We start from the raw sequence: 12,879 nt of genomic DNA, 5'->3' as shown, positions 1-12,879 counted from the left end.
GATGGAATAACTATTAATAAAATCGATTTCAAGAATCTACTTTATTGCAGGAATGGTTGCGCGAGAGGCGAATCTATTTGCCGATGACATTTTCCACTACGAGCAACGCATTGTCAATCACATTGAGTCCGCCAAGGCAACGGGAGAACGACAGCTAAACAAATTGCTGCGTCTGGCGGAGCTCAAAAGTATTGCGCCATCGGTAAGCAAACATGAAACAAAGCGGCAGCGAATGCAGTTAGTGATTGAGAATCCCTGCGAAAACGAGTTGGCAATCAAGTCAGGCAGTCAAATGATCTCTAAACCGAAATTCCAACTGGCTTTAATCACTTCCATAGTCGAAAGTCAGCTCTGAATCAGACCGGAAGAGAAAAAGCTGAGGGACAGTTGATGAAAGAAAGGGATTTAGATTTAATGCGTTTGAGATCAGAAATAGTTACAGCAAAAATCGATGTAATGCAATTAGAGTTTAGCGGATAACAAAGATTCAAATTGTAACTTGAAAACAAAAAATTGAGATATTCAAAGATAGACTGAAACCGATTACGGAACAGTAGAAGAAAAAGCTGAAGGGTAGATCGAAGAAAGCTAAAGAAGGAGAAGTTAAGATTTAATGCGATTGAAAGACTGCTTGGCTTTATTCAAATTGATTTGGACAACAAGCGAAGTTGTTTTAGAAAGCTTTAAATTTAATTTAAAATCATAAATAAAAGCTATACAGAAATAGAAATAGAGCTCAGAATCAAAAAATTGTTTAGCACTTTCATCAACATTGCAAGACAATGTTTAGTATTCAATTTAAGACAGCAACTAAATACGATTACGAAACAGAAAATTATAAAAAAAAGTGTTTAGCACTTTCATCAATAGTAGAATATAAAATAAAAAAGCACATTCATCAACTTTGCAAGGCAGCGTTAAGAACTCAATTTGTTTATTTATTTAAAAAGGTTAGATTTAATTAAAATTTCACCTAACTTATTTCTAAAGCCCTGGCTGCAAAGTTCCTTGGTTAGAACTCAATTTGAAACATCAACAACCAATAACTTCTTCCAACTCCTTCGATTACACGTTATAGCTACCCATTTTGGAGTCCCTTAAGGCCATCTTTCCCAATACACACATCACCGAGGACACCGAAGTGCTGGTGCGCAATGTTGAAGTCTTTCACGAGTTGTCCACGCTAATCTCCACATCGGACAAGAAGTAAGTACCAGTCATGCAACATCTCTTTAAAATGTATTAACAATCCATTTACTTTACAGACCAATTCACAACTTTATCGTGTGGTCGCTAGTGCGCCAAATGCTGCCTCATTTGTCCAAGGAATATCGCACGCTGGCCGAGAACTTTGATCATGGCATCTACGGACGCACGGCGAGCTATCCGCGTTGGCTCTTCTGCAGCAAAGTTGTGCGCGATTGGCTGCCCTTTGCCGTCGATGCACTGCAGCAGAAGCCGCCAAAGCAGCAATTCGAGGCAGCAGACAATAATCGTGTGCGCAACGGCATCGATCCGCATGCTCTGAACAAGACGCTGGGCAATGAAAAGTTCTTGCAATTGATGTTCTACAGTCTGCGCAATCAACTGCAGGAGTCGCTGAGTCAAGCGAGTTGGTTGGAGCCGACGGCACGACAATTTCTGCACAAGAAACTAAACGAGATGCGTTTGCAGTTTGGCATCCCGGGCGAGGTGCTCGATCAGCCGCAATATATTAGCGATTACTACAACGAGCTGTTGCTCAGCAATCTTAACTTTGTGGAGCACCTCGAGTCGATTTGGACATTCCGCCGAGCGCGCATGGAGGATAAATTGAAGACGCTCAATATGCTGGATGTGTGAGTAGAAGAAAGAAGTTTACTTGGGGTCAGTTTAATCAGTTAATTCACTTTACTTTGCAGCATTGTGTCCGAGATGTATACAAGGGATCATCCGCAGCCCATTGCGTACTCCAACAAGCTGAATATGTTGCTCATTTCGCGTGTGCTCGTCAACAACAACTACTACGACTATCGCTACCCGGTGTAAGCTGAAATTTCTTCAATTTATGTTACACTCCCTTTAATAATCCTTCTTTCCTTTAGTGCTATCAATTTTGCTCGCATTGGCACCGACATCCTCGAGACTTTGATCAACAATTTGTCCGTCTTTCTGCTGCAATTCAATGCCCAGGGCACGGACATCAGCGATGCGGTGCCAGAAATCGAATACGCTCAGCCCGATGTGAACTGTTTGGCCGCCGGACAGCCACCGCATTTGGCCTGGGAGTTGCGTCAAATGTCACAGGAGGCTCTGAAGAGTTTCCATGTCACGCTGAGTGCGGCACGCACTGCAGCACGTGCTCTGAGCAGCTTTGTCTCCGCCATCGATGCGGGCAATGCCATCCAAGGAGCGGGCATCGATCAGGTGGTCACCTACGATGCACTCGGACTAACACAGCGATTGCGTGTGCCTGGACTGCGTTCGTACAATGAGAACGAGCTCTTTACGCTCGCCTACATGCAACAGCATTGCAGCACCTCGATTGCGGACAAGGATTATGCGCGCATCAAGCCGCACGTTGAGCGTCAACTGGCCGAACGCTATCTGTGAGTCCGGAGTCAACTTTCACTTTACACCTAACTAACCTCGTATCTTTCTGTCTCTTTCGTTGCGGTGCAGCTTCAATGCCACCTGGCAGCATATACAGTTCCTGCCACGCTCAACGGATTGCGCCGCCTCCGAAGTCAGCTGCTCCAATTTGCTGTGAGGAGGAAGTGGAGGAGGAGGAGGCGAATGGACATGCAACAATTGTACAATTCCTTAGTTCGGCCACACATATTTATTGTACTTTTTTTTAACATCCAAGCACACACACACACAAACTCACAGATATAGATGGAGATATGCCAGACACAACACACAACACACACAAAACAAATCGCGCTAATAAATCTAGTTTGTAAGACTTAAGCTATAATAATTAGTATATGTTGAATAATTTAGCTGTAGTTCTCCGACCACGAATTGCAACAAATTAACAAAACGAAGCCACTGTTGACATCACACACACAATTTTACGATCTTTTGCGACAATTTTGAATGCATTTGTCAAAAATGTACAAGTAAAGTATCGTAATTAATTAACATGCTTAAGTAGAATGCCTGAAATGACCACATAATAATTCCATAGTTCTATAGTGCGTAGTAATCTGTAATCTTAGGTAGCTGCTAAGTTCCTGTATAAATTGAATTTACTGTATCGATGATGCGTTCGTTCTTCACGGCGTAAAATCACCCATTAAAAAGAGAAGACGAATTTTTTTTCACCAGAAACACAGACTACAAAACGTGTACTCTTTTTTTTGCTGTAAATTGGTCATGTGCTTAACGATATGTCTTTTTGTAATAAGGAACAGCTTAGTCATCGAATTGCATTCAAGAATTTCGAGATTTCCAACAAAAATGTTTTTCATAAATTTTACAAGGGGGTACCATGTAAAAATTGTATAAAAATCCAATAATTCGCTGTATCTCAGCTATTTGAAGGACTACGGGGATGTCCTTTGGCACGTAGATAGTCCTTAGTGAGTAATGTCTGAAACTGCAAAGAAAAGGACGAAAGTCCTTCAAACGGTCGAGTTACAAGGACTTTTTTGTTAACATAAAATACTACAAAACTCAGCTATATCCTGACGGATCCTGACAAATCCTGTGGCAACCAACTTGTATTAGTGAGCTCTATCAACTGGCCAAAGGACATGCAAATCGTCCTTGTAGTTTCCGAGATATCCTGGATTTTGCGGTTTCGACCAATTTTTTGCAGGCCTTGAACTGCAATTTTTCAAGTGTTGGATTCCTAGATGATCCCCCAATTTTTTGATGCCGATCGATAGAACTCATCCTTACGAGTTGATTGCACATAGTCCGGACAAAATGTGACAGGATATGGCCAAGTTATGAGCCTTTTTCCATGAAGATAATTCTCTTGCAGGCCCATAAAAGTATGCAATGTTTCAGTAATTTTCGCTTACTTGGCTCATCCTAAAAGTATGCAACATAAATATTATCTATGAAAGATGCATCGTTATTTGACTGACCCTGAAAGTATGCAACGTAATTTTGAGGTGTCAGATGATTTTTTGTGTTTCTGCTTGCTGCTGATTTCTGTTCGCCTGGTATTTCACCTGGTGATTTGAAAATTTTTAGCCGTTCGCGATTCGAGTGGCCAACGACAAAGCCACCAACCAACAACTGCTGAACTAATCCATGAACTACAACAACAAGATTATGCACCACAACAACTACTCGATTTTGTTGCATGCTCTTAGTACAAGCGATATAACTTTTTAAGAAAAAGGTGAAAATTAGAAAATTAGTTATAACTTGAAAACTAAAAGGACACTACGAATGTCCTTTGGCATGCATTGAGACAAGTTAAATAAGGTTTTTCCCAATTTGAGAAGTTGTTTTTTATGTGTGTTAACCGTTGAATTTTATTCATATGTATGTTATATAGAATTATAAGATTGTGAGAGATTTTCCTTATCTGTTCCCAATGTAATTCTCATGTCTGCTTATTTCAAACATTTCGCTTTTTATTTAATTCCGTTTTAAAATTTGTGCTAAGGTCATATCGAAATGAATGTACATTGAATTTGTTCCTACGCTGCATAATAATTTGATGTGCCCTTTGAGGACAGAGGAAGACATATGTTTGTTTAAGGGACAGTCCAAAAAAGAATTGAGAAACATTTAAATCAAGAAAATGGATTGAGACTCCAAGCTTAGCCTTCGCTTTGATTGCCAAAACGCGCTTCGGTTGCCACGAAATCCTTGAGGTAACTTGCAATACTGCGATGCAGTTCGTCATCGGCTTGCGACGTCAGCTGAGCGCTCAGATTGCTGGCAACGCTGTGTGGCAAAAGAAGAAGAAGAAGTTAGTAATGAAGAATAGATAAGAAAAGGTGCATAGAATACTTGGCAAAGAGTTTCCAGGGCGCTGCGCAATTGGGATTGTTGTAGAGATTGCTCTGTTGACACTGCTGCTGGAACTGTTGGCGTTGCAGATACAGTTGCTTGAGCTCCTCCGGCATGGCCAATTGTCCAGCTGTGGGACGTGGCGTCTCCTCTCCATCATCCAGGTGCGCCTCCTCCGGAATGACTTGCAGTTGCCGTTGAACTGGTTTCTGACGCATTTGCTTGGCCAACAACTTATTGGCCTCGATCTTAGCCCTCTTCAGCTCGTGTTGTTGATGACGTCGTCGCCACTCGCTCACCTGTTGCTTCTGCCGATCGAGCTCAGCACGTTCGTCCAGCGCCTGCTGTTGCCTCTCCCGCTGCTCGGGTGTCAACGCCTTCTGTTGACTTTGATACAATTGCGAGTCAATAAAATCCAGCACCTGCTTCTCGTCTTTCAACTCTTCTTCGAGCGTCTGCGAGAGAAAGAATTTACCGTTGGAGGATCGCAAGATTTTCACCTCTTTGTAGCGCATATCGTTCGGGCCAAGTTGTTGATGCAGCTTCTGACGTTCCTTGAGATACCGATGACCTGCCCAGAAGCGTTTGCAATACGGCGAATCTCCGGGCTTTAGCGCTAGCGGACTACAAAGAGAGAGAGAGATAGAGAAGGAGAGAGAGCGAGAAAGAAAGGAAGCAAAGGGAGGAGAGAAAAAATGGGAAGGAGATAGAGAAGGAAAGAGATAAAGGAGAAAAAGAGAAAGGGAAAGAGAGAAGGAGAGAGAGAAAGAACGAAAGAGAGAAGAAGAGAGAGAGAGAGAAGGAGAGACAAAGAAGAAGAGAATGGTTAGGTAAGATTACTTTGGGATAAACATCAAAATTGGCGCTAATAAATCAAAAGCAAAACGTTCCAAGTCGAAGTTGCTGTTTGCCATTTGGATGATTAGCACACACACACACACACACACACAGAGAGAGAGAGAGCGAGAGAGAGAGGAAGGGAAAGAGAGAGAAGTCAGGCCGGCTAATTGCATCAGCCTCGCACGCCGATAGCGTCATAGTATCGCATGGCCGCTCCACCCAACCGCCCCCTTGGGAGTCCCGAAGCGTGTCTCCATTTTGGGGTTTCATATGGCCTGTCGACACGCAATTCCCCACAGCGAAAGACAAAGAGAAAGAGAGAAAGGGAGGGAGAGTAAGAGAGAATGCTCATCAAAACAAAGCGAGGAGAAAAGGCAGAAAAGGCGCAAAGGCGTCTCAAGGCCAATGTCAAAAATAGCTAACTGTTTGTATACCCTGCAAATTCGCGTGGGGTCAGTTCACTTGCCAGCCGAAAAGAATTTCATTAGCTTCAATTTGCAGTGCAATTAAATCATTTGCCACAGTCTCAACTGACTATAAAGTACAAAATGTAAGCTGCTAATCAAGCAAATTTTAGTGAGATATTTGAGTTCTTGCAGTTCTCATCTGACTTTCGATAAATTGTTAAATCTATTTCAGATATTCAGAAGTCAATCGATAAATTATTAATTTTACAGTTTTCAGCTAGCAATCGATGTATGTGTAAGTCTATTTTAGATATTCATCATCATTCATTCATTAATCGATTCAATTTTACATATTCAATTGGCAAACGATAAATTACGGCTCTCATCTAGTAATCGATTCATTGTTAAGTCCTACAATTATCAACTAGCAATCGATAAATTGTTGATTTTAACAGCTTTCAACTGACAATCGATAAATTGTAATTTTTTTGGATATTCAGTTCTCAATCGACAAATTATTATTTCTTGCAGCTCTCATATGGCAATTGATAAATGATATAATCTATTTTGGTTATTCAGTGATCAATCGATAAATAATTATTTCTTAGAACTCTCTTCAAGTAAATGAAAAATGGTTGAATATGTTTTGGATATTCGGCAGACCAAAGATAAACCATTTTTTTACAGCTCTTATACAGTAATCCATAATTTTTAATTCTAGCAGTTCTCATCTAGCAATCGATGAATTGTTAAATTTAAGAGCTTCCATTTAGAAATCGATCAATTGTTAAATCAATTTCTTACAGTTCAACTAGTAATCGATAACTTTTTAAATCTGACAAGACTCAACAATCGATAAATTGTTAAATCTATTTAAGATATTCAGCTGTCAATCGATAAATTGTAAAACTTTCCATCTTTCATCTAGTGATCGATCATATTTTTATTCTTACAGCTTTCATCTAGCAATCGATAATTTATTAAATCTATTTTGGATATTCAGCTTACAATCGATAAATTATTATAGCTTTGAACTATCTTCTAGTATCCAATAAATAGTTAAATCTTGCAGTTCTCAGTGATCGATAACTCGTTAAATCTATTTTGGGATATTCAGCTAGCAAAAGTTAACTAGTGAAAGCTATTTTAGATATTTCTAAAGTTCAATCTGAAATTATCAACACTAATTGCCAAATTTCTGCAGCGAAGTTCGACTGTAAAATGCGGATAAGATATAAACTTAGCACATTTTTAGTTTATCGGTTAATGCAGTCAAAAGTTCACCGAATTCCATGCGATATTTTGTGGACATTCTTTCTCTGAAATGTAGCGAACTCTTTGTAAGTTAGCGTATGTGTTGTCTCTACGTCTCGGGTTCGGGTCTGGGTCATCAGGGTTAAGGTTGCTATGTTAATCGTCATCTATGGACGTCTCTATCCCTTTAGCACTCCAGTTCTTTTTTTTTGCAGCTGAGCAAATAATATGACACAATCAAAGTGGGCAAAATGGAAATGGCAAACGCTAAAGACAAAAAACCAACACACAAAAATAAAAAAGGTGAATGGAAAGAGGAAAACATTGAAATAGCAGTTTCATTAATAAACCGCACCGCGATGAGGCAAGCTCTGACATAGCCAACGATTCTTACATAGCTTAGCAGAGCGGGGAAGGGGGGAACGCGCAAATTTATTGATCAAACAAATAAAGCGCAGCAAACAGCAACAACAACAACAACAAAAACAATAAGTAGAAGGAGCGCTCGATTGAAATATGACAAAGAGCAAAATAGAGTTTAGTCATCGAGACCTCGTTTCTAGCATTCTAAGCTCAAGTTGATTGCGAAAGGAGATGGAAGAGAGAGAGAGAGAGAGAGAGAGAAAGAGAGCTGTCCCTTTACCCCTCCCTCCACTGCACAACTATTTTTCACAGAATGTGCAAATTTTATCTCAAAAGTCAGCGCGAATTTCAATTGCAAACAGTTGTCGATTATTTGGCTTTTGCTCGTAGTATTTGATTACGAGAATTCCTCATATCAGGCGAGCGCAAAAAAAAACTTGCAAAAAATAACACAAAAACAAAAAAAAAAACATAACGAAACAACACAGTTGCCAAATAGCTTTGCTTCAGGTGCTACCGCTGAGAGAGGGAAAAATTAAAGAGAATATAATATTCTACATATCTCTCTCTCCTTTTCCCTCTCTCTCTCTCTCTCTCTCTCTCTCTCTCGCTCACTCGCTTGCAAGTACAAACTAAGTACGAATTTTTTGGAAATACGTAAACTCGTCAGCATAATATCATTTGTATGCATATATAGTGAGTATTCCTATAGATGAGGAGAGTTTAAGCAATGTTCCAGGCGATAAGGGGAATTAGGGGCTGACGGGTTTAATACAGACAGCTTTTAATAACAAGATCTGGATGAGAGAATGTATTCTAAAATAGAGTTCACTTAAAGAATATATACCATTAATCATAGATCTTTTTGCAAGTTTCTGTAACGTAAGAAATGAATGATATCAAATTATTATAATACTCATATTAAATATTCTTATTAATAATCATCTATGTTAACTCCTTCAGCATCGCTTTAAGAAATCTATGAATCTTGATATGTGTGATATAACTAAAATTATTATGATATTAAATGTAATACTAAGACTATACAACACTTTGCTTAAATGCAGGCAAAAGAACAGTTCACTAAACTACAAAAAACAAGTAAATCAGCTACAGTCGAGTGTGCTCAACTATGAGATACCCGCTAACCATTTTAAATAAAGGCAAAATAGTGCGTTAATGTTCTTAAAATATACCAAATTAATATCACAGCATCTAACACCCGTTGTAAGAAGGCATTTTTTATACCAAACAAAAGAATTTATTAAATAACTTATGCAACTTTTATCCCATCGCAACGATATGTCGGATATGCTCCCTTCTACCTGTTACATAGATTTCATGGAGACAAAAAATTATAATACCCTTCTACCTTATGTAGAACAAAAAATAAATATTAATAAGATATCGAAAAATATAATAGCGACTTTGTGTTCTAACTACAATTTTGCCTTTAATCAACTTTGGTGCCAAAAACGGTTAAGCTTTACCACGCATAAAAATTCCCTAAAAGGAATATGCTATAAAAAATAAAACTATGAAATCTTTCTGAAAGAATCTCTACAATCACTTACGTTGTCAATTCAGACATAAAATGAGCTTAAACTAAAATCATATGATCTATGTTAACCTATGAAATATTCGAAATTTTGGTAAAAAAAAACCAGCTTGAACGAAGCCATATATAATAGATCAAGATAAATTTAAATATAACAAAGTTTAATAAAGAAACTTTACAATAAGAAACATTTTAAGCTCTTCATAATGGCAAATTTATCTATAAATAAATGTTCATTTCAATAACAAACAAACAGCATCAAGACTAATGTAAGCAAATTGATCTACAAAGCAAGTCAAATGTTAAAAACAAACTTGGTCTTCATTCAGTAACTGTTGAAAATAGAAACGTGAAGAAAAGATCTGTGAATAACAACACGAATTCTAAGAGTTGAAAACGATGACTTAAAAGTTGCTAATAAATGCATAAGCATAATTTAAATGACAAGTGGAACGAATGTTTGTAACTTGTCACAATGTTAAAGTGACAGGCTGACAGAAGTGTTAACATTGCGATGTTAACACGCCAAGAGCTGTAATTAAAATGTAATGTGAACTGAAGCTGAAGCTGAAGCTTGACCGACTAGCAGATGCCCTAGAAGTATGGAATACATAACTAAACATTATTTGTGGGATCGTTTCTTATCAATTCATTACTCATTTCCTAATGTCTGCACTGCTGTCCGTCGTCTAGTTAACGTTGAACTAGCGAAATGTATGTAAAGCCCATGTTGATGAAGATTGATAGCGGAGTATAGATAGCGCCGAGACATCAATTGTGATTATGAAGTCAACTAGTTTTGAACTAGGAAATGCCATAAGTATCATAATAACAATAGTCGCGAGTTGCGTCTCTTTAGCGGGTCAAGTTCAACTTAAAGGTTCGACACCGAATGACGATGACGCTTGTCAATGGGCGCTGTTGATAAGCCAGGTGAGCAGCAGCACCAAATATGTGTACTCTATTGTGTGTGTGTGTGTGTGTGTGTGTGTGTGTGTGTGTGTGTGTGTGTGTGTGTGTGTAGAGGTAGCAGTCGGTAGTAAATATTTCTAATCACAACGCTGCGCGACAAACAAAAACGAAAATACAACACGTCAACAGCTATAAACTGTTAATGCACAACTATAAGATACCCTTTAAAGACAAAACACTTGGAATATCAACAATTGTGAAACTTTGATTCGAGATAAAGAAAAATTCCAAACCAAATAAAGCAATGTTTAAAATTTGCCATATTTTTTAATCCTTTAAGATTAAAGTAGAATCTTTATTGAAGTTACGGACAAATGGAAGAGATTTCCATATTTTTAATTTTGTACTGCTTTCGAAATAAGTTACGGACATAAAGGAAAAATTCCCATATTTTAAATTCTTCGAGCAAAATTTACAGACAAAATTTTTAATTTGTTATTTTTTTCAGTAAAAGTTACGGACAAAAACGAAAGATTCGCATAACTTTGATTCACTAATTTTTTTTGAATCGACTTAAATTTTAGTCAGTTGGTTGTATTGTAGTTTTACAAATAATATGCATATAAATATGATATTATTACTATATAGCAAATATATAATACTTTGGCAATGCTGAAATGCAGACCCAAAAAATTAAAAAAACATTGACTAAAAGCTGAAGAAAAAAAGTTTAAACAAAAATCAAGATATGATATGATATTCGGTCTTTTTAGTAGCGACAATGTTGTGTTTATGAGTGACTTTGATCCCGAAGGGATTAAAAGAAAACAAAGGAAAACCAGATGTCAAATTTAAAAGGTTTGGTTGTCATAAAGTCAGAGAAAAATACGAACAATTTAAACCAAATGGGAAAAAACTATATTGCAAATTTAAGTATTAAGCTCTCATAGACTTTTGATATTCATATACGAATAGAATTGTTGCTTGTAATAATTTGATTTTAAAATATAAGCATATCTAAGTTTAAGACTCTAGCTATAATAGCTGAAGAGTCTTTTTCTTATTATTAAATTGAATCTAATACGAAATACTGAATTAAATTATCGAGTTAAGCAAAAACTTGTTGCTGTAGTGTTCGACAACAGCCGAGTTGAAAGGCTTTGTTTAGATAGTCAGCAGCAACCTAAAACTGTTGCCTAGCATACCCCATTTTATCACCCTTACTAAAAGAGGTATAACAACAACAGCAACTACAACAAGAGGAGCCGAAAACTTTGGCACTGTTGTTGTTGTTGTTGTTGCTGCTGCTTTATTTGCAAACGTTCGCGCGGAACATTGAAGTCGACTTCGCTGCTCTTGGGTGAGTAACTCCACCAAAGCAGCGACGTCGTCGTCGATGGCGTCAGCTGCGCAACGCGAATGTGTGTGTGTAAGCACACTGACAAAATCAAAGAGAGCAAGAGAGTGTGGAAAGAGAGAGAGGCGCGTTCGCTGCTTCGCGTTGCTCTCTACGAAGGCGAATGGTGGAGACCGATGACATCATTTGCGAACACACGAAATGAACAGCGACGTCAGCTGCGACTGCGAGATGTCGACAGCGCAGCAGAATTTGTTATTGTTATTGTTATTGGGGGGGGGGGGGAAAATTAATATTTAGCATACATATTGTTCAATTGTGTACTTACAGCATCTGCAGCGTGAGGCGCATGGCATCGCGCGATGGATCGCCGGCAACATCAACATCGACGTCGCCGTCGCCATGGCCAGTCGTTGTCAGCATCTGGATGATGTGCTGGTCATGCGGCTGCTCCGTATGCGACAGCAGCTCGAGCAGCGCACGCCGCTGTGCCGGCAACAGCAGCTGCGGGTTGTGTGCGAGCGGCACCACTTGTTGTTGTTGTTGCTGTTGTTGTTGACTGCACTCTGATGGCTGCAGCTCCTTTTGCTTGTAACGGGCGCTGCTCAGCGGCGTTGCATTTGGCACCGGTGGCGGAAGCGCCATCTGGCGGCGCACGGCACGCGCTGGCGGCTTGCGACGTCGCTGCCCTCCCAGCTGACTGGTGTCGTCGCTGTCGCGTTCAATGCGCGTGAGCAGCAGCTCGAGTTGTTCGTGCGCCGCTGCCAAAGGTTTGCCCATTGGCCTGGGCGTGTCCAGATGTGGGCGTGTGCAAGTGTGTCCTGGGGTGACATTGTTGTTGTTGTCGCGATTTTGGCGACTCGCCACTGTTACGCACCTTTGCCTAATGCTGCTAGCGCCACCTGGCGTTCGTGGTGCCGTTGCGCTGCTGCGGCGCCTGCGCGCGTTGCCCTCTGTCAGCAATTTGCTAGCGTCCATCGCTGCTGCTGCCGCTGCCACAGTCGCTGCTTACTGCTGCTGCTGTCGCTGCTTGCTGCTTCGTCGGCGTTTTCGGTTTCGGTTTCAGTTTCTTGGTCGACGCTCGCCGGTTCGGTTCGGTTTACGGTTTCTGCGATTTGCAAACACACGAGTAAAAACGGTTTTCGTTTGTTATTCTTTTTCAGTTGCTGTTGTTGTTGTTGTTGTTAGCGGTTAAACGGCTTAACGGTTTCTTCCTGCTGTCCTCTGCT

General features: G+C 39.7%; 2 protein-coding genes across 3 annotated transcripts in view; one reads left to right on the top strand and one right to left on the bottom strand.

The window, feature by feature from the left end:
• LOC133847927 (protein gone early) overlaps positions 1-3,319 on the top strand; it is a 35,975-nt gene extending 32,656 nt beyond the window's left edge. For both annotated transcript variants that reach the window (XM_062283228.1, XM_062283227.1), the window contains exons 6-11: positions 51-202; positions 1,079-1,206; positions 1,266-1,838; positions 1,902-2,024; positions 2,085-2,588; positions 2,662-3,319. In XM_062283228.1, the coding sequence (XP_062139212.1) occupies positions 51-202; positions 1,079-1,206; positions 1,266-1,838; positions 1,902-2,024; positions 2,085-2,588; positions 2,662-2,749 (1,568 nt within the window). In that variant the 3' untranslated portion in view covers positions 2,750-3,319. The remainder of the gene's footprint in view (positions 1-50; positions 203-1,078; positions 1,207-1,265; positions 1,839-1,901; positions 2,025-2,084; positions 2,589-2,661) is intronic.
• A 1,237-nt stretch (positions 3,320-4,556) lies between these two features.
• LOC133847471 (uncharacterized) lies at positions 4,557-12,876 on the bottom strand. Its single transcript, XM_062282545.1, has 3 exons — positions 11,979-12,876; positions 4,960-5,583; positions 4,557-4,893 (listed from the first exon to the last, which is right to left on the bottom strand). Exons 1-3 carry the CDS (start codon positions 12,626-12,628, stop codon positions 4,767-4,769), a joined length of 1,401 nt encoding a protein of 466 aa, XP_062138529.1. The 5' UTR covers positions 12,629-12,876; the 3' UTR covers positions 4,557-4,766.
• Positions 12,877-12,879: the final 3 nt, after the last annotated feature.

Source organism: Drosophila sulfurigaster, chromosome X (assembly GCF_023558435.1).
Source record: "Drosophila sulfurigaster albostrigata strain 15112-1811.04 chromosome X, ASM2355843v2, whole genome shotgun sequence".
In the NCBI taxonomy this organism is placed as follows: Eukaryota; Metazoa; Arthropoda; class Insecta; order Diptera; family Drosophilidae; genus Drosophila; species Drosophila sulfurigaster.
The sequence above is the reverse complement of the archived record's forward strand: the minus strand, read 5'-3'. Positions and strand labels throughout refer to the sequence as shown.

Coding starts and splice junctions, on each gene's coding strand:
- LOC133847471 (XM_062282545.1), bottom strand. CDS start 12,628: ATGGACGCTAGCAAATTGCTGACAGAGGGCAACGCGCGCAGGCGCCGC. Junction 5,584..11,978: donor CGCCTCACGCTGCAGATGCT/GTAAGTACACAA, acceptor CTCTCTTTGTAG/TCCGCTAGCGCTAAAGCCCG. Junction 4,894..4,959: donor CCCTGGAAACTCTTTGCCAA/GTATTCTATGCA, acceptor TTTGCCACACAG/CGTTGCCAGCAATCTGAGCG.